This window comes from Suillus clintonianus (assembly GCF_016758775.1).
Source record: "Suillus clintonianus strain FC179 chromosome Unknown DEU56scaffold_12, whole genome shotgun sequence".
NCBI classification, from domain to species: domain Eukaryota; kingdom Fungi; phylum Basidiomycota; class Agaricomycetes; order Boletales; family Suillaceae; genus Suillus; species Suillus clintonianus.
This window is the reverse complement of record NW_024539236.1, coordinates 435827-461595: the sequence shown is the minus strand read 5'-3', so window position 1 is coordinate 461595 and position 25769 is coordinate 435827. Positions and strand designations below refer to the sequence as shown.

The following is a 25769-nucleotide window of genomic DNA, read 5'->3' as shown; positions in this document are numbered from 1 at the left end:
TCGCCTGAAAAGGTGCGCGAATACATGTCGAGTTACAGAGCACGTCCGAATCCTTAACCGTACGAGACGATGTTCTTTCTGAGTCTCTTCCCTGTGATGATAGAAGCTTGAGAAAGTGCACAGGCAACAACTTGTAAGACTCACGAATTTTCTCGGTCTCCAAATAATGTCTGATAAAATGGGCACATTGAAGGGCCTGCTGAGAGATCTGTCCAAGGATAGTTCGCATCAATGAAATATGGCTAAGGGTCTCGTGTTCCGTCATGAAGTGGTAAACTTGACTGGTTTCGAATATCTCGGCGATGTCGAGCACGTCCTCTGCGAGCCACGGAAAAAGACGGCACCGATGCCCTGGGCTGCATAAATGATGTGTGCGACATGGGCTGGTTGGTTTGTGCTGGAGTAGCAGGATCGGTCATAGAGTGGATGCTGTTCAAGGATCTGTCTTATATGGAAAGTGAGTTGATCGCTCTTGCTTTCCATAGTCTTGATCTTATAGACGAGGAATTGTAGTCATCTATCACCTGCCGTTATTTACTTTGAGATTGAGATGCCAACTATCCAACGTGCATGAGCGTGCTCTTTCCTTGCCTTTTCCACAAATGTCAAGCCACCCTTGGCATGTTTAAAATCGCCTCAGCTGGTGGTGGTCCTTCTGGAGGCAAAGTGAGCACATGTGCTGGCTCGATATACATACCTTCCTTACGCTGAGAAGGTCATATGAGCCAAAATGTATCAAACACGGTAACGCACCTTGAGAATGAGATGTGAACAAATGAAGATTTGGTCATATGAAGAGTTAGGCTATACTTACACGGTTGGTTTGGAGACAGGTTACATTATATACAGTGTGATTCTCGGCCATAAGCACTGGATCAGTCCATCCAGCCTCCCCCATCAACTGTGATTGTCTGGCCAGTGATGAAGGCGGAGTCTTTACTCGCGAGGAAAGATACCATGTTCGCAACGTCTTCCGGCGTTCCAATCCGCTTCAGTGCCGAATTCGCCGCATGGTACTGCAAGATGAATCAATCGATTAGGGGCGTGATCCTCGCCGAGAGAGATAGAGAGAGGTCAATACATACATCTCGGATCATTGACTTGCCATCAGGAACCCCTAGCAGGTTCTCCAATGCATCTGCGGAGCCTTGCACTAGATGCGTGCATGTCAGTATCAGGGTGCATATACAAAAGAAAGAGAAAATGCGTGGCGGATAAGAGTAAGGTAGCAGAGGAGATAACGATAACATGAACATACGGAGAGGCGTATCAATTGGCCCAGGCGCGTAGGCATTCACAGTAATTCCGTATGACCCCACTTCACCCGCTGGAACGCAAGAATAGTAAGAAGTGAGATGAAGCATCACGACCTCTGGAGTACATACCGAGCGCCTGTGTGAACGATCGAACCGCAGCTTTCGATGCACAGTAAATGCCGTTCAATGCCGACCCTTTTTTCCCTGATACGGACGACGCGCCTATGAAAAGGGGCGTTATCATCCAAATGCGAGACTACGAATGGATGTGCATACTGATGATCCTCCCTCCACGCCCTTGCTTGATCATGACCTGCGCTGCGGCACGCAAGCAAAGGAACACCCCACGCACATTGAGGTCGAAGACCTTGTCGAAATCGGTGAGGGTAGCTATTAGGGTATGATATTACCATCAAAGCGAATCAAAGAACAGCGTGTGCTCACAGTCAACAATAGTCTTTACGAGGAGTCGTCCAGCGTTCGCTACCATCTAACCAGTTGTCAGACTATGTCACATTCTTCAACTAATGAAACACCTACGACGTCCAAACCATCAAATTCCTTCTCCGTAGCCTGCACCATGCGCTGGACCTCCTCCTCTTGCGTCACATCGCATTCCAAAACAAGGCACCGCCTCCCTTTCGCCCTCACCTCCTCTGCGACGCCGTCGAGATTCGTGCGCTGTGGTCCTAAGTCTGCGATGGCAATGTCGAGCCCATCCTCTGCGAGCCGCAGAGCAATGGCGCGTCCGATGCCTTGGGCTGCGCCGGTGACAAGTGCGACGCGGGGTTGGTTGGTCGGTGCTGAAGAAGCGGTGTCAGACATTGTTATAGAGACCTTGAAATCAGATGTCCTGATCTTTATATAATGGAGATGGATTAATAATAGTGCCAGCTCACTGGGTGCTTGTTGCGTACCTGAGGAATTACACCGGCGCAAGGCAATTAGGGGGCACTGTGGGCCTCATTGATATGGATACATACAATTGGTATCAAAGTCTTGTCAGTATCAGGAGCCCCGAGGTGTGTCGCATATTCGTCGAAGAGTCGCACTGGATACCTCTGGATACGAGTATGTTTGCAGCAACAGAATCAAGAATGCATAGGTATACTAAAAATAGATTATTGGTATGATGAGGGTAGCAAAGATAACGAATGTACAGGGAGGCGTATCAACTGACCCAGGCGCATGTGTGTTCACGGTGATGCCGTACGTAAGTTATTTCGCTGCATGCGAAAGAACACTGAGATGAGATGGAGCAAATGTGATGGCTCGAATGGCCTTTTCTTCCATGATGACGCGCCTTTGACGATGGGTATCAGCATCCAAATGCAACATAATAAACGGAATTAGCTTGAGGTATGGGAGTCCCGCCTCCCGAAATAGTTTTTTTTAATAACTTCACCGTAGCGCGGGCTAGATTTCAGTGTAGCTGCTAGTGCTGACGAACAGCTCAATCTCATTTCTAGGACGCGCTACGACGTCGGAAATGACAGGAAAGAAAACCACCTGGGGGCCGCCCCCAAGTGAGCCTCAAGGACCCTAGAGCGACGACGCACCAAGACGCTTCCGACGCACCGTTTGGCTACTTCGTAAGAATGTAAGGTTTACTGCTCTGCGCAACGTTTTTTTTTCAGCGTCGAGCTGCTGCAGAGGTAATTCTGGCACAATGGACTGCAAAATCACGACATTAATATTCCCGCTACCTTTTATTCTCGCTCGATCGACGATTGTCATTACGGGATTCATCGTTGTTCACCGCGTTCCATTACGATCTGTCTGTCATGTCAATTGATGACTGATTTCCTCTGTGGGTTCTTCCTCTCGTGACTGCGATACTTTTGCACAAAATGTGTGGCCAAATGACCGGAAACATGTGGTATGTTACATTGGCAGCAATTGGTAACAGGAAGCGGGCTCTGCTACGAACGTGGCTCTAAGTACACGACCTATTATTTTTGTACTCATCACAACAAATGTGCAATGAGAGGCTCACAGTAATACATCGATTTTAGGCTGCAAGAGCTCGAGCGGGTAGCGCTTTCCAGGTCTAGAGTTGATGTTGCACAGAACAAAATGTCATGACATGAAAGAGCAGTGGATTAACCCTGCACATCTGCAATAAACGTCTCCTGCAGCTCATCAACCTCCATCCCCGACTCAGTCTTCATTAATTTGTTAGCAGCTCTCCGTGCGCGCTTGCGGTCCTGCTTCAGCGACCGCCTATTAAGCGCGTGGTTCTGGCTCCGCGCAGCGGCTTCTTCATATGCAGAAAGGTCCTTCGCGCGACGGAACCGCTTTGGCACGCGAAGGTGTGCAGAGGAGTCTGTGGCTCCTACCTGCGTGACCACCGAGGGCGAACGAGCACGCTTGCGTAACGACGGAAGTGACAGTGCGGATGCAGCCATGCCATCATCGACTATCATGCCAGATCCCTGTGCAGGAATGTCATTGTTGACTTCACCATCATCCATAGCTACCTCCTCCTGTATCTGTGCATTTTCATTAAACGCGCCAGCGTCCGCTGAGCCAAACAAACCTGCGAGCTCAAACGGTTTGGAAAATGAATCAAGGATTTGTGCCTGCCCGACGGTTTCTGCACCCGTTGTGGCAGAAGGCATCGACGAGGGATGAATGATAGGCGGGACGGAGAAGTAGGGGATTTTTTGGTGATTCCAGTCCATGAGAACGTGGCGTGCGGCTGCAAGTAGGTCGGGGGTACCTCCCTATGGACGTAAAAGTTGTGTGAAGTGTTAGAATTTACCAAAAAAAAAGGCTGACCTTGAGCAGGCGCCCGCTGTTAAGCGCAAGCATAGTGAGAAACTCCAGCGTACTGGAAAATTGAGGGAGGTTATATAGTTTTTGAAGCGTCTCATGCTCTGTCCGTGCAAGGATCTCTTCAACTGAAATAGTGAGATTAGCAATCTATCCCTCAAGGACTGCGTTTGCACCAAGAAACGCACCGACTGCGATGGGATCTTCTATGTCCTCTACTTTGACTACATTTCGCAGGAGAATGCTGCCCTTCTGACTAGAGTCACTAGATTCATCTTCGTCAAAAACCACACCAGGTGAATCGACGATTTTGATTCCTCGCTCTAGCTGCACGGATTGGAGGTCTTTCGTGTGACCTGGCTGTGCAGCCACTGCACAAGCCTGAACCCACATAATATGAGACATTCGGTACGAGTAGTAGCAAGCAGATCGAGACCTTTGATCGCTTCAAAGAATTGATGAGACTGCTTTTGCCCACATTCGGAAAGCCGACGACACCGACTGTGATACTCTGTGAAGTAGGTTTAAATGCTTTAAGAAGGCGCATAAGTCCAGGTGCCGTTGTAGAGCTGAGATTGGAACGTTGATTGGAGGAGGCAGAACGGAATGGGAGTGTCGGAGTGGAATGTCGCAAGTATCGCAGCCACTGCTGAGCATTTTCTTTTGAGACCAGATCTTCGCCCACGGTACACGGTCAGAAAGAGTGCAAATACCAAACGAAACCGACATTCATACCGATTTTATTCAGTACAAATACAAGCTTCTTCCCTTCACTTTCTCTCCGTCTTACCTCCTCTTCAACCAGTCGACTCCTACACCCCTCCGGATCGCGAGCGTCGAGCACAAGAATAACAAGGTCACTTTGATCAATTACTTTGTGTAACATACGGACGTAGTGGCGCCGAATTTGCTCCTTTGTCCGATTCTGTGAGGAGCCCGCATAAGACGCGAGATCCTGATCTACAATTGCCTGGGTCTCTGAAGCAAGGGCTGCTAGTGAAGATAAGGTAGGTTCGGCAGCCATATAAGCATCTGGATCATCGCGCTGGGGTATCGCAGGCTACGAGGGGCAGTAACTTAATATGGAGCAGTGACAGTTAAGACTCTAATGCGACATACAGAGCTGGATTTCCGCTTCACCGCATTCCGAACCTTTATTTCAGGAAGCCTTGGTATTCCAGGGTCTTTCTTGAGCTCTGGTACGGAAAATTCAGGGCTTGATTAATGTTGTTCTTTCTGCAATAAGTGCTGGATAACGGGGAATGAGACTGACTGGATTTTTGTGGCACTGATGATTTTTGTGATTCTGTGGGCCATCAGATGAGAAAAACATGAACATAAAGTGTTTTGCGTACTGTTCCTGCCCATGATGGTCGTGAATGAGCCGCTTGGTGTGATTCACAAATGATTTTTGACTGAATAAAAGATTGCACTTTCAAGTTCCGTCACGTCACACACTAGTGGCAGCATCACAGTAAAGTTTAAACCGTCGCGTACCCTGGTGCACACATCTCGGATATCGCGAAACCTGGTGTCGTTCCTCACGGGCAAGCTCGCCGCCTACATCACTGACCAGACAGTCACGATTATCGAGAGAATATAGATCGACTAACGATGCTTTGCAAAAGCAACATCCTCGCGAAACAAGATGGCTGAGATTTGGCTCAAGTACATGTGTAATACTATCCAAGCTATTCCAATTTCCCACTGTGCAATAACAGACTGATCAATAATACTTAACATCCTAGAAATAATTAAAGCACGAGTGCGCCCATAGGCTACTACGTCGTGCGCAAGATAGTGGGTCATACCTCCACCAGAGGTCTGCTATCACAAATCCAAATCCTCACTTACTCGCTCCACTGTGCGATCGCCGTATCCCAAAGCTGTGGGTGGCACCGTGATCTGCCGATAACAAGTTGCTGCTCGATTTAGATTTGAGGTTGTGTTGAGAGTCTTCCGAACTGGAGGGGTGGAAGTTGGATGCGTCCAAAACTTTGATTACACCGCTGTAGAAACGATGAAATGATACGAATAGACAAGCGGACCAGTTAGGGGGGCAAACCAATCGGCGAAGTGAGCAAGAAACAGCAATAACTAAGAGCTTGACTGTACTGACCGTTGCGTCGCATCCACGTAATTTTCCCTGTCAAACCTCTTCGACGTCTTTATGGACACACCCGTATCCGAGATAGAAATGCCTTTGTTCAGAAGACTACAGAAGACCCAGTTAAGTTCTTGAACTCAATAGGGCGCACGTTTCAACGTACGAATTCTTCGTGTTCTGAGCAGCTGCTGAAAGGCGTTTGGCAGTAAAAACCACCCCGACGATGGTCCCCACAAAAAGGGACGTTATCTGCAGTGCTGCGGTTTAGGAGTGATCATCAGGAGATAGGAAGACCAGCTTTATGCTCACGATTAGAAAGGAGAGTACGTCAATCCTTATTGCATGTGTATATAGACGTGAGCCGATGATGAGAGGGATAGGGACGGGGAACACACCAATTCGCCATCGTTTAGATCTCGCAAATGTTTCGAATTCGGACCGAGGCGCAGCACACGACACAGAATACGACAATGACGAGGAGCTAGAGCAAGTATGAAATCAACCGATTGTGAGGGCAAGTTTGAAGACTAGACGGACGCAGAGAGAATTGAAGTACGCAGTGTGTGGTCGTTCGGGATGAATTCGGGAGAGAAAGCTTGTAAGCGCCTACCAAGACCAAGTGCTTGATCGAAGCATAGGCTGTGCAATGTTTGACTTGGATGACGTTCGTAAGTAGGTACGTAATATAATGATTAGGGTACAAATAGCTGTGCAGACAACTTGAAGAACATTCAAGTTGTGAAGCGCGTTGTCATAAAATTTCATTTCTCCGATGCAGCACGTACTCAGTGGTGGTGTACAAAGTATCAACGACAGACATGTAATTAGATATAATTTGTGTGTGGGGATGATTCCATAGTCCATGGACAGACAGTAACCGTTAAGGGTAAACATAGCCTATGCCAAAATTCCTAAATGCGTAAAAAGCATTTATGCAGTGTCAGGTACTGATTCTAGTATGAGAAAATCATCAACCAAGGGTTGAGGACAATCTGTGTGCCAAATTCCCGTCAGTGAGGAAGCGAATGAGCAATTGTTGACATACAGGGAAGAGAATGTGGCTTCCGACCATGATGCTGCACGGTCAGATAGTTTAGTTATCAGTTGCAGTTTGCTAATAGCACAGATACACGACTCACGCAAGCGGCATGACAACTGCCCAGTCAGCCGAGTCCACCCGCCACCCAGAGGGCACAAGTGACGTGCTAAGGATAATCATCCCCACCACAACGATCATGGACAGTATCAATGTAACGCGAAAGCGCTTTAGGATCCTCGGAACTTCAATGAAGAAGTTGGACCGCTCGACCTCCTTCTTCGTAGCACCCCACGTGATGTTGTAAGAAAATAGATGGGAGAGTAATGCTTGAGACAGGTGAATGCTTAGGCCCCCAAAGAAGAAGAAACTATGAGAGTTATCTGAGTATTTGTTTGTCTTCGGTAGAGATTTAACACTCACAAGAAAGGTATCCAGGTCACGTTCTCGAGTGCCGAAGCGAGAATATTGCGGTGACCCAGACGGTACTCGAGAAGCGTAAATCCGAGATTTCCAATCCCGGGGAAGACGACAGTACATGCCAGCCAGATTTCAAAGCTGTGTAAGAAGAACCCATCGATTTCAATTTGAAAGCCTAGCAACAGGTAGTTGAGCAAAGAGAGAACCCCCGCCGCTGCAATGCCGTCTTTCATATCATAGCGTGTCAGTGGTTACAAAACATTAATGAAATAAACCATCTTACAATACGAGAACATGTCTGCATAGGTTTCAATTAATGTGTTATAAACGTGATGAGGAGCACTTACAAGCCATCATACTAAGCTTATAATGCACTGGGGCTCCAGACCACACGAAAACACGGAGCTGCTTAGCAATGGGTCCCATCTTCCACCAATGAACGAGCGGATTGAATATAAGCTCATTGCACCCTGCTTATCTTAGCTCGAGGTCCTTCTGATAGTAATAAATGCTTACCGTATGAGTACTTCTGCCACCGATTCAACTCGTCATCGACAGTGAGGGACACTCCTTCCTTGAATCCACCCTTGGAGTACGACGCCCATCGGATACTGTAATGCTTCAGCTGCAACCGCAAAGCCATGTCAAAGTCTTCGGAGACATTCGACTCGGACCATATCTTCTTCTTCCCATCTGCAGGATCGATGAACGCCGCATCCTGGAGAGCCGACCACCGTAGAAAAGCGTTGTGCCCCACGAAAGGAGCTACTTCCCCGTTCGCACACCCGATTGAAATGCACTTGTTAATCCGCCGTGTGAAGTGCGCAATACCGTTCTCGAAGTAGTGATGCGCGACTTGCATTACATCTGGTATGGAAAACGTGTCAGCACATCTCACGTTCGCTGGTGATAGGATGAAACATACCCGATTCATGCTGGATGATACCGACATCTGGGCTCTCTGCAAGCTCTCGTGCGGCATCGCGGAAACAATCCTGCAACATGAACAGAAGATGAGCACCCCTTAATTCGTCAGACTGGCATGATCTGTCACCTCGGGCACAATCGTGTCTGAATCGACGATCAAAATGATTTCTCCAACGCGTAAAGACCTCCCATTGCTTGCCCAGGGACGCCACTTGCCACCGCTCTCGTTGTAAACCTCCTCCGTGGCCAATGCCAGCGCTCTATCTTCGAGAGAGCCGTACTCGCTGTCATCCAGCTCACCCGCCTGCTCAGCCTCTTCGAGCACCTTCAGATGTTTCTCAAGCTTCAAACTTAACGCAAGGCCGTAGTTCATGTTCGATGCCTTTTTGAACCGGCCAGCGCGCTTGAAGCCGTCAGGTGCACTATCGTGCTTCGGGCGCGCGACCCATCCGATGTTGTGGTCAGCATAGAATGCAATGCGCTCTTCCCGCTCTTTGGCGCTGATGAGCTGCAACCCGTCGTCATGCACGAAAATAGCAGACGAGCCGCCCTGCCTGGCGTAAGTCTGCATCGCCTTCTTGATCGAAAACACCGAGGGCGAACTGATAGAACACATGTCAGCATGTTCTATTCTGCCGGCACCAAGGGAACGAAAGAATGGAGAGGTATCTCACATCGTTTGTTCTAGACTCTCCTTGAACACCGGAAGTTCGATGGTAATGTGGGGTAAGGCTGCGTCGACTTCCTTGTTCGGTGGTGGGGGCACTGCGGAGTAATATCTTGAATTCTCATGGTACTGAGCAACCGGCCCAAGCCTAAGATGTGTTATTTGTAAATAATGAATGGTAACGTGAATATGATATTAAGGAAATGACCTACACCAAGGACAAGTTGCCCACAAGCTGCAAACAGAAGAACTACGGTTCGATTGATTAGCTAACATACGCATCCGGGAAATTATCATCAGTCTCACCAGTGATATACAAAAGAGGAAGGGGGATGTCACGAGCAAGATGAAACGAGTGTAATTGTCATCGAGAAGCCATTCGGCCAGCAAGACGCTGGCACCACTGCCAATGAAAACTTTGGACGGATTAAATGACGAAAGAGCAGATAGTAAATATATGTCTTACATATTGATAACGCGGTCGCGAGGCCACAGTAAAATGGAGCGTAGAGCCGGAGGGGACGCGGGCCTTGACTTCCAGAAGAACCTTCCCTCTCTAGGTCAGCTTCTTCGGCATACATGGCTCTCTTCTCCGGTGACACGCGCCAACTCCAGCCCCACTTCGATTTCTTACGTGATGATTTCGAATGCATATTGTTGCGCTCTTTCTCCGTGATAGGGATGCCTTCTGTGAGCACCGCATTTTTTTCTGCCAAATTAGCATCAGAAGCGGCAGCTGACCCGGTGTTGGTGGAAGGCGGGGTGCTAGGTACAGATGATGTCACATGACGGAAGCGCCAAACCAACTTGATGAGCTTTTCCTCCAAGTCACGGCACAAAGGTATGATATCGTCAAAACTATCTGACCATATCACGATGACTCGTTCATCGCGCTGTAGTACCGCGCGCGTTAGTATCATAGAGACAGATCGAGATGAGGTGTTAACTGACAATGAAAGCCCCGCACTGTTCCTTCTCGGCCCGGGGTAGGCAGTTCATAGAATCGAACACCTGTATCTTCGTGTCGGAATCAATATAGATCGAAGTGTCTGCATCAGTTCTGTGGAGCTCCTGTTGAGGGTGAATAGTTCTGCATAAAATAGGAGATCTTTACATTGTAGAGAACGCGGCATGAACGGCGGCACTGCGGATTTTAACAGCAACGACTGGATTGAGCAGTCTGACTGCAGCCTCAAATGGAGCCAGTGACATCTGATCATACGGGAAAACGCGGTAATGTCCTGTCTCCACACGAAGACAGACACCTGTTGCGATGTCTTCTGAGGGTCGAAACCATGCCTCGCCCTGAGTCTATTGAGATACGGAAATATCAATAACAGACGGTATTTACACGCGTTAAACGACCTGACCTGTTGGTAAACGTGATGAAGAAGAGCGTCGTACGGGTCGTAATCCATGTCGTTTGGCTTGCTGAAGAAGAGAGGACACCAGGGAACACTGTATATAAGAGGGAGGAACTTCGGGGTCGCCTCACATTGACCCGTTACCGTACTGCTTGTGAAATTTGATGTGGCGAGGAGGAAAAATGACACCGGTTCTCAGGAAAGCACAGAACGTTTAGGATACGCCGAAAGATAATTAGTCTGCCCCTTGGCCAGACCCTAGACGTAAAGGGAAATATTTGACGTGGGCTTTTAGATCAATCAGCCTGAAGGGAAACAGCGTGGCTGTGAAGCTCGGGCAGGGATTACTTACGATACCAGGAACGCACCGCGCAGGGATGTTCAAAAAAGCGCGATAGAGCGAACATATCACGCAAGCCAAGCAACGGTGTCCGGTCAGGCCTATCAATCAAGTCAGGAGAAAGTGTACAGTCAGTCCCTGGACTAACGCAAACCTGAAAACGTTTCCGCATTATCGCGCATTGGCCGCCTGGTTGATGATCAAGGGGTACTCCTGGCCTGCCTGGTGTACGTCGGAATGTATCGCATCCCGGCCCCTTGGCGAAAACGTGCTGTACTGTTCACATACTAATGGTTCCGCAAACAACTCTGCGTTGAAAGACAGCTGCCAAAAGCCTGTTAGCAGCGATCGACGCGGATCACGAGTCCCACTGCATCCGACTTTCCACGAACTTCTTCCAAATGTCGACTTTTAGAAAACAAGTAACAATCTGTAGCGATAGGAGATTGATAGCGCGCGCCTCGAGGGAAACCTCGGAACCCAGATCAGTGGAAGACACGGAATCAAAATCATGATACAATACCTAGGCCTAGACCCGCGCGCCCGGTCGGGTAGTAGATAGTTGATTTTCCCCGAGTGTCTCCTTGCATTAATGATAACGTCGAGCTGGCCGCGGGAATGATCGTCGATACCAACCTTGACCATGAGTGTCCCGATTCAATGATTCCTAATCATTAAGCGCGAAGTCACCCGTGTGCATGTGGCGCTAAAGCAAGTTTCCGAATTGCATGACGCACGTGGTAGGCAATCGGTGATAAGAGATCGAGGGCCCAGCGAGGCCTCGCGTCGATTGTGGACGCCCACACTAATACCTGTCATGATCGCAGATTGGCAACAAACATCGGTAAGATATTTCCAACATGATCATCAAGTCAGCACTGCTCCATCGTGTTCGGAACAAGTCACCATTGCTTCATCGTGTTCGGAACAAGTCGTCTATGAATATCAGATTGATACGATCTATGCAAGAAATGATCGATAAAATAGTAAAAGTAAATATGTAGGTACTCCCATACTGTGTGTGCTATGTACAACTGATAATGTCACCAGCGAATAAATGATTGGATGATACAATTAACCCTTTGTATGATACCTCTATCATAGAGTTGTCACGTCAAGAAAAAGTAGTATGCTGGCAAATAGTCCTTTCAGATTCCAACACAAGCAAACAGCGACCGCCGCTCAATACGAGAAAATCATCAACCACGGATTAAGGACAATCTGTAATAGAAGTCGATCAGTTACCAAGAAACGACGTCTTGATGACGAGTACGCACAGGGAAAAGAATGTGACTCCCAGCGACGAGCCTATATGAAATGATAAGTGTGACGTAGGTGGCCAGGCTGGACAAATACACTTACGCAAGAGGGAGGATAACTGCCCAGTAAGTACCCGGAATCTGCCAATCCAGGCCGACAATGGAAGAGAGACTGAAGATAAAGATCATAGCGAAGGTACCAAAGGACAGGGCGAACGCGAGCCAGAAGCGCTTGAGAATTCGAGGCACTTCGATGAAGAAATTCGAACGTTCGACTTCCTTTTTTGTTGCTCCCCAAGTGATGTTGTATGAGAACATGTGAGCCAAAAGAGCGGTGGTAAGGTGGACACTGAGACCACCAAAGAAGAAAAAGCTGCGAGCGTTGGCGTGAGCTTGGGCCTGAAAACATAAGCGAGAGGAACGTACAAGAAAGGGATCCATGTGCAAGTCTCAACAAGCGAGTCCCATATGCTACGGTGCCCAAGTCTGTATTCAAGAAGAATGTAACCGACGTTGCCTGATCCAGGAAACACGGCCAGAATCGCGAGAAAGACTTCAAAGCTGTGTAGATAGTAGCCATCCGTTTCAAATGCCAGGCCAAGAAGGATATAGTTGAGGACCGACAAAAGCGCCGAGGCTGCGATACCATCTGTACAAACCGTGAGTATAGCACAAGAACAACAAAAAATCTTGTCCTACAATAGGAAAACATATCTTTCAAAACCAAAATCAGCACAATTGGACATGAACTCGCATCGACCTTACTCACATGCCATCATACTAATCTTGTAATGGACCGGTGCATTGGACCACACGAAAATTCGCAGCTGTTTGTTGATGGGGCCTTTCCTCCACCATTGAACAAGGGGATTGAAAATCAACTCGCTACAGCCTTTGTCAAAACCGTCAGCACAACTTCTGTTGACATAACCGCTCATCCTCACCGTATGAATATTTTTGCCATCGATTCAATTCATCGTCGACCGTCAACGATACACCTTCCTTGAAGCCGCCCTCAGAGTATGTCGCCCACCGAATGGTGTACTTCTTGAGCTGAAGTCGCAAAGCCATGTCGAAATCCTCGGACACATTTGATTCTGACCAAATCTTCGTCTTCCCATCCTCCTGGTCTACAAACGCGGCATCTTGGAGCGCCGACCAACGAAGAAAAGCATTGTGTCCCACGAAAGGAGCTATTTCACCATTCGCACAACCAAGGGAGATACACTTGTTGATTCGCCTAGTGAAGTGGGCAATACCATTCTCAAAGTAGTGGTTCGCGACTTGCATGACATCTGAGTACGAGATTGAGTTATGGCTAAGACAAGGAGCACGGAGTTTGACCAACCTGATTCGTGCTGAATGATCGCGACCTCGGGGCTCTCTGCAAGTTCACGTGCAGCATCACGAAGACAATCCTAAACCAGGATCAGTTCTGTACTTAAAAAAGGCAAACGTGCAGCTCACCTCGGGCACAATGGTATCGGAATCGACAAGCAAGATGATCTCTCCCATTCTGATAGATTTGCCATTACAAGCCCACGGCTTCCATTTCTCACCACTTTCCATGAAGAGTTCTTCACAAGCCATATTCAAAGCGCGATCCTCCAGAATTTGGCCATCGTCCTCTAGCTCCCCTAGTTCTTCTGCTTCAAGGAGTGTCTTGAGATGTTTCTCGAGTTTCAAGCTAAGCGTGAGCCCGTAGTTCATATTCGACGCCTTCTTGAACCGACCGGCACGTTTGAACCCATCTGGAGAGGACTCGTGAGGAGGGCGTGCGACCCAGCCTATGTTGTGATCAGCGTAGAAAGCAATGCGTTCCGCGCGTTCCTCCTCCGAAAGGAGCTGAAGACCGTCGTCATGGACAAAGATCGAAGATGTTCCACCCTGGCGTGCATATGTCTGCATGGCCTTTTTGAGTGAGTACACAGACGGTGCGCTAAAAGACAGAAATTCCGTGAATACATGAAAGAAAATTCGAACTTCGACCTTACATTGTTTGGTCAAGACTTTCTTTGTAGACAGGAAGCTCGATAGTAACATGAGGAAGAGCCGCATCGACATCCTTGTCCTCCTCGGGTTTGGTGGCAGAGTAGTAACGTGAGTTTTCATAGTACTGGGAGACGGGACCGATACTACAAAGTTCAAACAATGAACGGCAAGTCAAGATCAGCCCGAATGAGTGCTTACATCATGCCGATATTGCCGATAATTTGAAGAGAGAAAAACTTGAATTACATGTCAATTCAATTGAGAAATCGTCTTGTGTCTCACGACATACCAAAGAAACACAGAATGACAGTGGGGCTGTGACGAGCAGACAGAACCGAATCCACTGGCCATCAAGCATGGACTCCTGCAGGAGCATGCTGGCACCAGTACCGATGAAAACTATCGAAAGAGGTAAGTCCAGGTTTGGTAATCATATCTGATGTCAGTTTCTTACATATTGATAAAGCGCAACCTAAACCATTGTAGCAGGGCGCCAGGAGCTTGGTCCGACGGACTTTCTTCGCACCCTTCTCGGGGTCGCCTTGGTGCTCTTGACGAGTTGTGCTCCAGCTGAAGATCTTCCAGAATGACGATGACGATTTGGGCTTTGGCTTCCGATTTGAAAGTTCTTTCTCAGTGACAGGTATTTCTTCTGTGGTTTCTTCCTTTGTTGCTAGCAAGTTGTCATGCGACGGTACGGTTGATGGTATGATCTCAGAGGGGGCTGCGGAGATAGCGGCGCGTTGTCTCCAGACAAGCTTAATCAGCTTTTCCTCAAAGTCACGACACAAGGGTATGATGCTGTCCAAGTTGTCGGACCAGAGAATGAGAACAGCTTCGTCCCGCTACGGGTTCATCAGAAAAGCGTGACGACGCAGTGAGAAATGGAACTTACGACAAAGGCTCCGCATTGTTCCTTTTCGGCTCTTGGCACCATAGACATGGAAGCTACTATCTGAATGCGTGTGTTATGATCGACATAAATAGCAGATGCATCTTCGGGGCTATTATGACGGACATACGGACCGTCAGAAAGTTACCGGATCGCTGACGAGAAACAACATACACAATTGCCAATGCAGCATGGACTGCAGCACTCCTCACTTTGACAGCGACGACGGGATTTAACAGTCGCACCGCTGCCTCGAAAGGCGCTAGGTAGCTGTTTTCGTAGGGAAAGACGCGGAAGTGACCAGGTTCAACACGGAGACAGACCCCGGCAGAGATATTCTCCTCGGATGGCTTGAACCAAGCATCACCCTGAGTCTATGGGGGCAAGGGAACCTGTGAGCAGAAGACGGTGTAAAAAAAGTGTGTACGCACCTGCTTGAATATGTGATGGAGGAGTGCATCATACGCATCGTAGTCCATGGCCATGGTAGAAAACGTTGACGTGAGAGCGAGGAGATAAAAAAGAAAGTAGCGGCGGGATAGAGATGGTTCCTAGCTCGAGGGGGGAGGGATATGGGAAAGTTGTGAGCTTGGAATACGTTCAAGATCGATTTGTAGAGAGGTATAAGAGCGCTCAGCTGCTTGACACCGGATTTGGAACTTCTAAGCAGTGTAAATTGGACCAAGGGGGATATGATCAAAGATGATAACATGCCAGGGAACAAGTAAGGGATATGCCATCCAGACCCCTGGATGTACATCATAATGTCGTACTGTAAAGGAACCATCGGGCCTCATCGGGCTGATATCTTCTTTAGATATGCATGTAGACTTAATTGCAAGGGGAGAATTCGAATAAGTCGGAACGGTTCTGAGAAGAACGCGATATCTAGAGCCATCCAGTCAGGACAGACTATAGGCACTGTGAGTGCGGGTACCTGAAACGGTAAGTATTTTTGGTCAACGAATAGCCTAGGACTTGGATGTGGGAGTGATGAAAACACACGGGTGACCTGTCACCCCTGCGCGCTTAGAAACACGGTCTAGCCTCCAGACTCACAGCCCGACGAGCTTCCGATTAAAACTTCAATTGTGCTGTCTGTTGCGATGTTACTTGGGCCACAGACCCCTGGTAGGATCCTAGATCAAATCATGCCAATACAAGTTAGTGGCGAATTCGAACCCTGCAGCACTCAGTTGATACTCCGCGTTGGTGGTTCACTTTTGTATTACATAAGTCTATTTCAGCTCCGCGACAAGTAATCAGAGTCCTCGGCACGGAATCAAGTCAAACTCAATTGGTGAGACGTGAGACTGTCTGGTAGGAAAAAAAATATACATTAACGTACAATGACACGAGGTACAGTGAACTTCATCCCGGAGAATTGGGAGTACTCAAGAACGCTATCCTCTATACGCATTGAACAATGTACCTCGTCATATAAAGGTGTGATCACTCGGGGACCGAGGTACTACGTACATGTTGTAACTTGCAGTGATTTGCTGATATGATGATCAACATGACTGATCTGCCAGCTCCAGGGTGATCTTGGCAGATCGGTGCAAGTCTTAATCCGCATTACCGTTCTCACTGAAGGGGGTCCGATTGCACCGTGGATCCTCGTGAAATACTACTACAGTTCTATGCAGAGTCAGACTTGTGCAAAGCTCTGAATCATTAACTCGTCATGAAACGTTACGGCAGATTTGTGCCTTCTTTCCTACCGAATAACACTAATAAATCAATGAAGGCTCATTCTCCTGGCCCTGGATGGATGGGCCTGTCACCTGTCCGTGCATCGCAGGGAATAGCGCTCATGATCCTATGATCCGGAACGTGTTCCACTCAAAATGCTCTGACAGTTGCTTCAACTTGGCGTTATCGCTCGCTGTTGTGACTGCGGACGAAGACCATCTTCATCAGGAACTTGATGAATCATTAAATTACCCTTGCCATTCTAGCATACGCACACTGCGATAAGCGAGCTTTGATATTTGCCAATCATACTTCGCTTCCTTGATTTGCTGGCGGTGAAGTCGAAGCATCGGTATCAGTGCAACGTGCCGCAGGTTGTCAGAAGTCGTCAAGAGTTATCCGCATATCGGCCGCATCACATTGGCAGATCCGGGTCAGAAAGATAATTGCGCTATTCGCTATAATTCAGTGGATGAAGCTCGAAAGGGTTTATCGGTGCATTGATGACTTGGTGCATGCATCATCGGAAGCTGAAGCACTGACACAACATCACACGCAACAACATCGATTCGGCATACCGGGTCCCTTGATCACTCATGCCGACATGATCAGCAGGGAAGGCGTCTGCGCTGAATATCAATATGAGGGCTTGAGGCTTACACCATGTACAGCCATCGGCGTCGGGGTGCGTGATTCCCTTTGACGGATAGACCTTTTTTCTGAAACTCTTACAAAATTACTGAATGTGCGGCATCTTGTCGTTATCGTTATCAGCCAAGGGGACCCTCCTGAAGGTCATCGATGATGCGATAGCCAACTATATTATAGCTCACATTACCCTGCAGGTTGTTGAGCTCGTATTTACGTCACTTGTCACCATGGTTGACGTGGACATTATTGACGCGTCATTGAACCGAACGACGTCGGGGACAAGTCGCGCTTTGCCAGAGACACGCGCAGACACGCGCGAAGCTCTACGCCGAGGCTCGAGGGGGTCATTAATGGCGGAGTAATATCGCATTTCTCAGCAACAAAAATACTCCGGCACAGCAGCTGGCATAGATTACCTATTTTGGTCAAAGCGGATCACTTGTACTAGGTTGATCATCACGCACGCTTTCCTTGCATAGCCGGCCGCCGAGTCCAGGCAGTCAGAGGCAGTACCAAGTCCTGGTCCTGGTCTGTCACGGGCCTGTCAGTTCTATTATCTCCGAATCTCCGATGATGAAGGAGTAATAAGCTAAAAAAGGAAATCCGATCAATCTCCCTCGTCAGAGCGATCGAGATTCAATCAGTTCAAGTTTGACGCTCGAGAGAACAAATGGGTACCTTTCGCCCAACGATTGTCCAACATGAGCAGATATAGCAATCTAGGCCGTTCCCTGTCATGGCGGTGAACTCAGGGATCATTTGGACGCGTTTGTCCAAGGGCTTTGCAAGCCTTATAACTGCAATGAAATCGACCGAAAGTTCCCCATACAGCACCTTCCAATCGCCCGTGAGACTTGCCAGCACTCCCAAACGCATCAGACCTTGAACTCATCATGTCAGCATCAGCAGACAAGGATGGTATCAAACCACCATCACCATTCTATCTCGGTGATAACTCGAGACGAACAAAGGACAAATCTCACCAGCACCATAACTCCACTGCATCGGTTTCCAACCACTCTCGCCCTTCTACCGCAGGAACTGCCGCAAGTTCCATCGTCAACCCTTTCTCCCCACCTGCTAGCGTTGTTAGCTTTAGCATCGATCCCATAAGCAGTACCGGGTCGATGCCTCTTGCACCACCAGGTCAACACGAGCTCTCAGAGCCTATACCTCGTCATGGTGTATCGCTACTTCCTCGAAGCACTTCATATTATGGCAGTCGCCCCAACACTGGAGATAGCCCCAGTCGGGTGACCTCCGGTATTCGTCTTCGTGAAACATTCGCAGCACCCCCAGCTCGTCCGTTGACAGCAGTCTCGACCTCTCCGAGCCTGGCTCCACCAAGCAAGACAAGCCGCATGCGTTCCACCATGCTTGAAGATCCAAGCACATTGGACAAACCTTGGGTGACAACGAAAGACCCATATGCGAGGATTGCCTATCTCTTGACTTACTCGGTCATGTTCCTTGGTATTGCAGCATCTGCTGTGCGCTGTTACTTTGGTTACAAGAGCGTACCGTTGATCAACGGTAATTTGTGCATGGTGTTGGATGAAGATTTCTCTTCTGACACCGACACAACTTTCGGAGCCAACGGAAATTGGTTCCGTGAAGTGCAGCTAGGCGGTTTTGGGTCAGCGAATTTCTACCTTTGGATGAATCGAGTAACTTACCATTTCTTCCCAGGAACGGCGAGTTTGAGATGACGACGTCCTCAACAAACAATTCATACACGTCCAACGGATACCTTTACATAACCCCTACCTTGACAGCAGACCAGATCGGCTCCGCCAATATCCTTAACGGTTATACATACAACCTTACCGACTGCACGTACAACGCGACGAACCCGACAACGTCAAACGCTTCGTTTAACGCCGCTGCCTACTACCAGTCTTGCGGTGCAGTAAGCAACAGTTCCACCGGCGCGGTAATCAACCCAGTACAAAGCGCGAGGATCACAACCCGCAAGAGTGCAAGCATCCGATATGGAAAAGTTGAGGTACGGGCGAAGGTCCCACGGGGGTACGTGTTACCTTTTTTGATCTGACATGCAGACTGACTGACCATTGGCTCGCTATAGTGACTGGGTGAGCATTTTACCGGCGAGACCAGACCGTATGACTTACTAACCGGCCCTGCAGCTCTGGCCCGCAATTTGGATGCTTCCTGTGAATGACACCTACGGACCATGGCCGATGAGCGGTGAAATTGACATTATGGAAGCACGCGGAAACGGTCGCACCTACCCCGATCAGTGAGGCATCTGATCACTTCACATAACCGCGATTTGCTGACCAGGATTGTATTGCTGATCTCTCTGAACAGGGGTATCGACTATGTCCGCGGATCACTCAACTGGGGACCCCTGTCGTTCTTGAACGCCGTGTCCAAGACTTTCGGCTGGTGGACACAGCGACGCACAGACTATGGGGAAGACTTCCACACCTATACGCTGGAGTGGACGGAGAGTTTCCTGTGAGTTCTGCTTGACTTCCGAGTTTAGGAAATCCTGACAGACTCGACAAAGCCGCATTTACGTTGACACCCGTTTGCACTATATGCTTGAGCTTTCGTTCAACGAGCCCTTCTTTACACGGGGAGACTTCCCCTCTGTGGTCGAAAACGGAACACAACCCATTGTTCTGCAGAACCCTTGGGTCAACGGGACCAATGCAACACCTTTCGACCAACGTGAGCTCTTATGAACGCTTATGAAGGTGTATTGTGCTTACCTCACCGATCGACGCACAGCATTCTACCTTATTCTTAATCTCGCTGTTGGCGGGACTAACGGATGGTTCCCCGATAACGCAGGCAGCAAGCCATGGCTAGATAACTCGAAAACAGCCATGCTGCAATTCACGGAGGCACAGGACACGTGGTATCCCACCTGGGGTTCAGACGGGGAGAGTAGTTCGTTCATTGTGTAAGTCGTTTGGTCCTTTGACATGTTCGTGTTCTGATATGTCGCAGGGACTACGTTAAAATGTGGGAGATTTGTTAGTCGAGCTGCCGACGGATTCGATATTTGCACATACCTTTTCATATTATAGACTCACTTACCTTGATCATGACATTTGGACCTAGTACTGTGACGTAGTACCTTACTTATCATTGTGTCTCCCTCTTATTGGGTTCTTGTTGAAACATCCATTATAAGCCAGCGCATGCCCATACTCAGATCCCGAAGGAACTTGACAGTCGGTACCTCTTTCATCAAGAGTTAGCGCCTGGACGAGTGATATTTTCAGCAAAGGAATGATGCATCACAGGTAAAAGACAGGTCGAGAACAAGAACCGACATAGGGCCTGCAACTCCGTGTGAAAGTGACCTAGTGGCTTGCAAAAGCACAGCCATCATCAAATTTAACACAACCGTGACTGTCTCGTGAATGTCTAATTGATCTCACTTGGCCTCGCGGGAGCGCAGGCTGCGAGGATTAGCCATCAAGTGGGTCCTTCGCGCGGGAGGGTGTAAATTACAGCCGGTCTGGGTGCAGGTCTGCGTCTGCGCCAAAGTCTGGGTGCACGCTCGGCAAGTCATGGTGCCCTCAGCAAATCGAAGCGGAGTTATAATGAAGCTCCTATGCGCTCATCACTCCCCCACCACCTCATCATTGCCCGCTCCCCACCGCCCACAATATCGAAATGAATGCTGATTTTTAGATGCGTTTATGGAGGGGGGCAGGACTCCAGGGGCAACTACGACAAATACGGTGTAAGGCTGAGGCTATAGAATATCGTCTTTAAGCTGGCTCGCGCAGCAGAGGAAGAGGTTGTCGAGAAAGGGCACGGCAGCGAGCTCGGTGTGCCGCTGCATGGCTGCAAAGATGGACCCGATGTCGTGCTCAGCGTGTGGTCAGGGGCGGGAAGCGCAGCTGGTTGTGGCAATGATTCGGCGGTATTCAGCTGCTGGCAACTTCAAACTCCGCAAACCGTGCCGATTGTGCAGAATAGTACTTTGTCGCAGACCTGCATCCAGATGATCCGGCCATTTCAGACTCGTCCTCGCCGTCTCGGACTCTTCCCGAGTGACTCTCAAGAGAATCTCCCTTCTTATAGTCATGACTAGGACTTGGGGCAACTACGAGAGAGTGCTAATGTTCGAACAACTCGACTGATCTTGTATACGATACCTGTGGGCCCTTCAATCAGCTAGACAAACTTGTTCAAAGTTCGAACATGTATCAACAAAGGCACGGTGTTCGTGACGCGGCATTTCGTGCGATCCCCGGAGTATTGTTGCTTATCCCCTTGCGATGCTTATCAGATCTCAGCTTTGAATGCAGGTTTGTGATCATGGACTTTTACACGTCGAAGCACTGTAAGCCCTTGTCTTTGTTTTATACGCATTTCTTAGTGCTCAGACATATAGCGTGCCGTATCAGAGACAAACTGCCATGTACACGATGCAAAGCATATAGTACATACATCAGCCCCCTATCGCATCTCCACGAACCATCGTTGGCCGGGGGGCGTGGTGAACTCCGCACTGGTATGCCCCTGTCAAATTGCTGATAGCCCATACTTGTATGAAAACCTAGCACTGAAGTGAGGAACTTGATTTCAAGGATACTCTCGGATGACGGCCCTTGATTAATCTTGATTGTCGACTTTATCCGCTCCGGTTCAAGGTATTTTTGCCAGATTATTGAAAGGATTATGCTGAAATTCAAGTGACCGATAGATTCGATTCTGATGGCACAATTGCCGCTACCACCGCTGACACCGCGGACCAGATTTACATGCCCATACATTGCAAATACACTTATGGTATGTGCGGCATGTGTGTGATGGCTAATGTGAATGGGTCTCAGTACCCTGTTTACGGAAACCCAGACGAGTATTCACGTTCGTCGGCGGTCCACGTTCAATCATTCATCAAAGATCAAAGATATACACAGCCTCGTTTCAGGAATACCCGAGGCGCTACACGGACATCAGGGTTGTGATGGTACTGCAGCGTCCGAGGCGCAATGTTTACGACCGCAGTGTACGACCGCAGTGTCTGATTTGGAGGTCTCGGTCGCTGAGGCGCTACTGGGGCATCAAATAGCGGAGCAACCGTAGACCGTTCTTCTTCTTAAGCTTCTGCAGATGAGGACGGATGTGGATCGAATCCCAAGTGTCTATGACTCACTACAAAGGTTTTGCAGCATCTCCATTCGAGCAAGGCCTTCGATTTTATGTAAATTGGCGCTCAGCAACTCGATAGACGTGCGTCACTTAGTCACTTCATCTCCCCTGAGAAGCGGTCCACAGTTGAATTGCTGAAGGAAGACAGCTTTACGTTTCCCAACCGGAAGCATCGGAGCAACTTTCAACCTGCTTGCGCGATACACTTTGCATATGTAAGGAGTGCCGCTCCGCTGACGATGGAATATCCTTTGTACCGACGAGCCACATCGCTTACATATAATCTATAAAAACATGTCTTCACCTTTCATGCCAGTAGCGAATTAAACCCTCCCCACTCACTCACTCACTCCTCACAATCCATCATTTCTTGCCGAACTCGCATTTAGTAGTTCTTGTTGCTCAAGTGCAACTTGACCTGCAAATATACCCAGGTGTGCATGTCCTCAGCTAAGGATTTGACTCATCAGAAAGGAATATCTATCTCACTGCTTATTCGCGAAGTCCAAGCCAGCATATGTCTATTGATTAGGTAGATTCGAATACACGAAACAATAACGCAAGAGAAACACGAGCTTCAGGTTATTGTAAAATGTACATTAACATGGATGTTGATGGAATTGCGCAATCGAATCTATCGGGTTAAGGGCGTACTCAAATAGCGAGGGACGCGAGATTAAAGTAATGGTCTACGACCAATCCCGCACAGACCAACGCTGCACCGTGGCGACCAGCCTGTAGTACAACACGATATCAGAATGAGCAAACTGGATGATATCAGTAAAACGTACCGTGAATTTGTTCCAGCTGTCTCGGGGATCGTTGTGATCAAATGACCAGATGTGCCAGAGACACAGGAAGAACGGCGCGAAGACACTCATGACGTAGAAGGGGAGGTGCTGGCCGTTCAGGTATCCAGCCCACAGAAGACACCCAAAAAAGGTCACATCGAACACGCTCAATGCAGGACGAATGCCATCACCCAGGCGGACCGCCATAGACTTGACACCAGCCTTTTCGTCATCCTTCTTGTCCTGAGATGATATAATCAATACATGCATTCAGTAGAAAATCAGAGGGTAGTCACCTGGCATGCATAGATAGTGTCATACAAACATGTCCAGCTATAGAGGCATCGTCAGCACTCCACAGAATGAACGCATTGTTGGCACTCACCAGCATGACGCAATGCCGACGTTCAGGATCATGCCCCAATCAAACTCACCCGTAATTGACACCCATGTGAATGGGACAGCCCAGCTAGCAGCAAAACCTTGGACCTAATTAAGAAGGTATGCTTTGAAATTCAAAAAAAGCCATACCGAGGAACAAAGAAGGCCAGTACATCCAGCGCTTCATCAACGGATATGTCCCGCCACACGTCGGGAGCCCAATAAGACCAAGCGTGAGACTAGAATGGTTCGTCAGAGGAGCCTTAATGGTCGTAGAATAATCTACTCACGCCGCAGTGCCAGCAGTCGAAAACATGTAAAAGATGGCAGCAACAAGAACGAATAGAAGAATTGAGGCCTCCGTCATGGTCACAGCTCCGGATGCGATCGGTCGTGTTTTCGAACGTTCTAATCGAACAGCGTCAAGAGACTAGTTACAGCGAGGACGAAACTAACGTACCAACTTTGCGATCGAACTCACGATCGCACATGTCATTTATGACACAGCCTGCGCTGTGTACCAATGTGCCCAACAATGCATAGAACAAAGTATTTTTTACAACTTCATCCATGGGTAATGCCACATGATATGATGCTGCCAGAGAACCCCATGCTAGGTACGATGAATTAAAATCAGCACCAACCAACAGGTAGTGTTACATACCGAAGGGCCAGAACATGAAGTCAGACCCCACTGGGAACCAGTGGAGCCTGGTGAGCTCAAGCAATGATCTCGCCTTGGAGGGCATTGGGACAAGTTTGCAAGGAAGGGAAAAACTGGGGCGAATAAACCCAGGCAACCAGCTATGCTCATTTTATACCCTTACGCATGTTGAAGCGAGCTTCAGATATTCGCGTCGGGTCCCTTCCGTTTGATACCTAAAAAGTTTTAGTTTGATTACGGTGAGCGGACCTGAACGCACTGCCAGTGTATTAACCGCACCCAAAGACGCAATTCGCTACATTGACCACTTCCTAAACTAAATTAGATGATTGAGAAATTACGTAAATGATAAGCAAATTTGCGAACTATCAGGACCCCTGAGATTGACATACCGTCTGGGCGAGGAGGAGAGCAGGCAAAACATTCCCGCTGCCAGGAAGGGTGCTGATCGTGAGACTCATACTGCTAATCCAAAAGTTGTTCCGAGTAGCTCTAGCATTGTTTGGCAGACATTCATTTTGCTGGTACACCGTGAATTGAGCACTCCTCCACTTGGCAAGGCCGGTAACTGTAATCACGTCGTCCTGATAACACCACGGTTGTCAATCAGCCCATCATGTGACAATGCTTTGCAGCAGTCTAACAATATTGTGCAGTCAGCTAGCTACAGCCTCTTCATTAGTATGCTATGCCGGCGCAAAGATGGGGCCTGAAATTGCGTACGTTAAGTCGTACGACTGCCATTAAAACGTGAGTAACTTGGAAACTTATTTGGCTCGCGGTCAATGACTTGAACACCAGCCCTATCCACATCGGCATATGAATAGTATATGTAGTGTCACCACTACCACCTATGCGTCAACAACCACACGTCTAAACCGTTGGTAACCCTCACTGGATGAATCGGTGATCAGGTTAGTCATAGTATGTCGGGGGTCCTGTTGATCCACGGCCTGCCGGATCCGACTTAGAACCTTCAGGACATACTTATAAGGCTTTCGGCAAACTTCCGGAGCGAAAACATACTTATGTTATACGACGTTACATGTAAGTAATCGGCCTAAAAGCCACTTTCGATCGTGGTCACTGGTCAGTGGTCGGATCTGAGGTAAGTTCATCGTACTGTCCGCTATCCACGACATACATTGACGACGCGGCTCCAACGGTTCTCTAATACTGGGTGCTGTTGGGTTGGAATTCGTGTTCGCTTCACATGCAAACACGTTCGAACCTCATGTGTATGTAATAAGAACCACAACGTGTGATCTGGCTTGCCCTATCTGTAAACATGAGGTAAGTACATAGTCTGCCCAGAATTCGCAACCAAGTGAGTGTATAAAGTTTAAAGACAACTGTAACCCTTCATCGCACAGGTATTTATGTCAATCACAGAAAGTCGTACCATTATTT

The 25769-nt window shown here is 48.4% G+C and overlaps 7 protein-coding genes across 7 annotated transcripts; 1 reads left to right on the top strand and 6 right to left on the bottom strand.

The window, feature by feature from the left end:
* Nucleotides 1-875: 875 nt before the first annotated feature.
* On the bottom strand, nt 876-2081 carry DEU56DRAFT_729764 (uncharacterized protein; the record flags this gene model as incomplete). The annotated part of the gene is made up of 7 exons (XM_041348117.1): nt 876-989; nt 1116-1138; nt 1190-1327; nt 1386-1478; nt 1533-1646; nt 1701-1746; nt 1797-2081. 7 exons carry the CDS (start codon nt 2079-2081, stop codon nt 876-878), a joined length of 813 nt encoding a protein of 270 aa, XP_041212262.1.
* Nucleotides 2082-3085: 1004 nt separating this feature from the next.
* Nucleotides 3086-5528, bottom strand: DEU56DRAFT_782894 (P-loop containing nucleoside triphosphate hydrolase protein). Its single transcript, XM_041352124.1, has 8 exons — nt 5387-5528; nt 5305-5337; nt 5151-5227; nt 4767-5091; nt 4468-4706; nt 4220-4412; nt 4038-4159; nt 3086-3982 (listed from the first exon to the last, which is right to left on the bottom strand). Exons 1-8 carry the CDS (start codon nt 5397-5399, stop codon nt 3359-3361), a joined length of 1626 nt encoding a protein of 541 aa, XP_041212261.1. The 5' UTR covers nt 5400-5528; the 3' UTR covers nt 3086-3358.
* DEU56DRAFT_782876 (uncharacterized protein) lies at nt 5529-6818 on the bottom strand. The gene is made up of 5 exons (XM_041352123.1): nt 6534-6818; nt 6448-6472; nt 6302-6387; nt 6151-6246; nt 5529-6040 (listed from the first exon to the last, which is right to left on the bottom strand). Exons 1-5 carry the CDS (start codon nt 6542-6544, stop codon nt 5878-5880), a joined length of 381 nt encoding a protein of 126 aa, XP_041212260.1. The 5' UTR covers nt 6545-6818; the 3' UTR covers nt 5529-5877.
* A 208-nt stretch (nt 6819-7026) lies between these two features.
* DEU56DRAFT_85990 (glycosyl transferase family group 2-domain-containing protein) lies at nt 7027-10815 on the bottom strand. The gene is made up of 16 exons (XM_041355312.1): nt 10559-10815; nt 10303-10499; nt 10140-10248; nt 9655-10081; nt 9495-9604; nt 9401-9438; nt 9196-9336; nt 8649-9123; nt 8520-8589; nt 8111-8461; nt 7942-8064; nt 7878-7892; nt 7598-7820; nt 7278-7544; nt 7184-7214; nt 7027-7130 (listed from the first exon to the last, which is right to left on the bottom strand). Exons 1-16 carry the CDS (start codon nt 10604-10606, stop codon nt 7092-7094), a joined length of 2664 nt encoding a protein of 887 aa, XP_041212259.1. The 5' UTR covers nt 10607-10815; the 3' UTR covers nt 7027-7091.
* Nucleotides 10816-11693: 878 nt separating this feature from the next.
* Nucleotides 11694-15742, bottom strand: DEU56DRAFT_978159 (glycosyl transferase family group 2-domain-containing protein). The gene is made up of 16 exons (XM_041359677.1): nt 15467-15742; nt 15210-15409; nt 15039-15147; nt 14598-14988; nt 14433-14542; nt 14342-14379; nt 14146-14286; nt 13619-14090; nt 13500-13569; nt 13096-13446; nt 12921-13043; nt 12851-12865; nt 12578-12800; nt 12255-12524; nt 12170-12200; nt 11694-12113 (listed from the first exon to the last, which is right to left on the bottom strand). Exons 1-16 carry the CDS (start codon nt 15518-15520, stop codon nt 12075-12077), a joined length of 2637 nt encoding a protein of 878 aa, XP_041212258.1. The 5' UTR covers nt 15521-15742; the 3' UTR covers nt 11694-12074.
* Nucleotides 15743-18009: 2267 nt separating this feature from the next.
* Nucleotides 18010-20680, top strand: DEU56DRAFT_85889 (glycoside hydrolase family 16 protein). The gene is made up of 8 exons (XM_041355299.1): nt 18010-19017; nt 19071-19409; nt 19468-19474; nt 19529-19641; nt 19713-19862; nt 19915-20078; nt 20139-20313; nt 20361-20680. The coding sequence occupies exons 1-8, from the start codon at nt 18275-18277 to the stop codon at nt 20389-20391; spliced, it is 1722 nt and encodes a 573-aa protein (XP_041212257.1). The 5' UTR covers nt 18010-18274; the 3' UTR covers nt 20392-20680.
* Nucleotides 20681-23212: 2532 nt separating this feature from the next.
* On the bottom strand, nt 23213-24444 carry DEU56DRAFT_729811 (UbiA prenyltransferase; the record flags this gene model as incomplete). The annotated part of the gene is made up of 7 exons (XM_041348122.1): nt 23213-23557; nt 23611-23647; nt 23709-23796; nt 23846-23934; nt 23986-24103; nt 24156-24308; nt 24360-24444. The coding sequence occupies 7 exons, from the start codon at nt 24442-24444 to the stop codon at nt 23213-23215; spliced, it is 915 nt and encodes a 304-aa protein (XP_041212256.1).
* Between the last annotated feature and the right edge of the window lie 1325 nt (nt 24445-25769).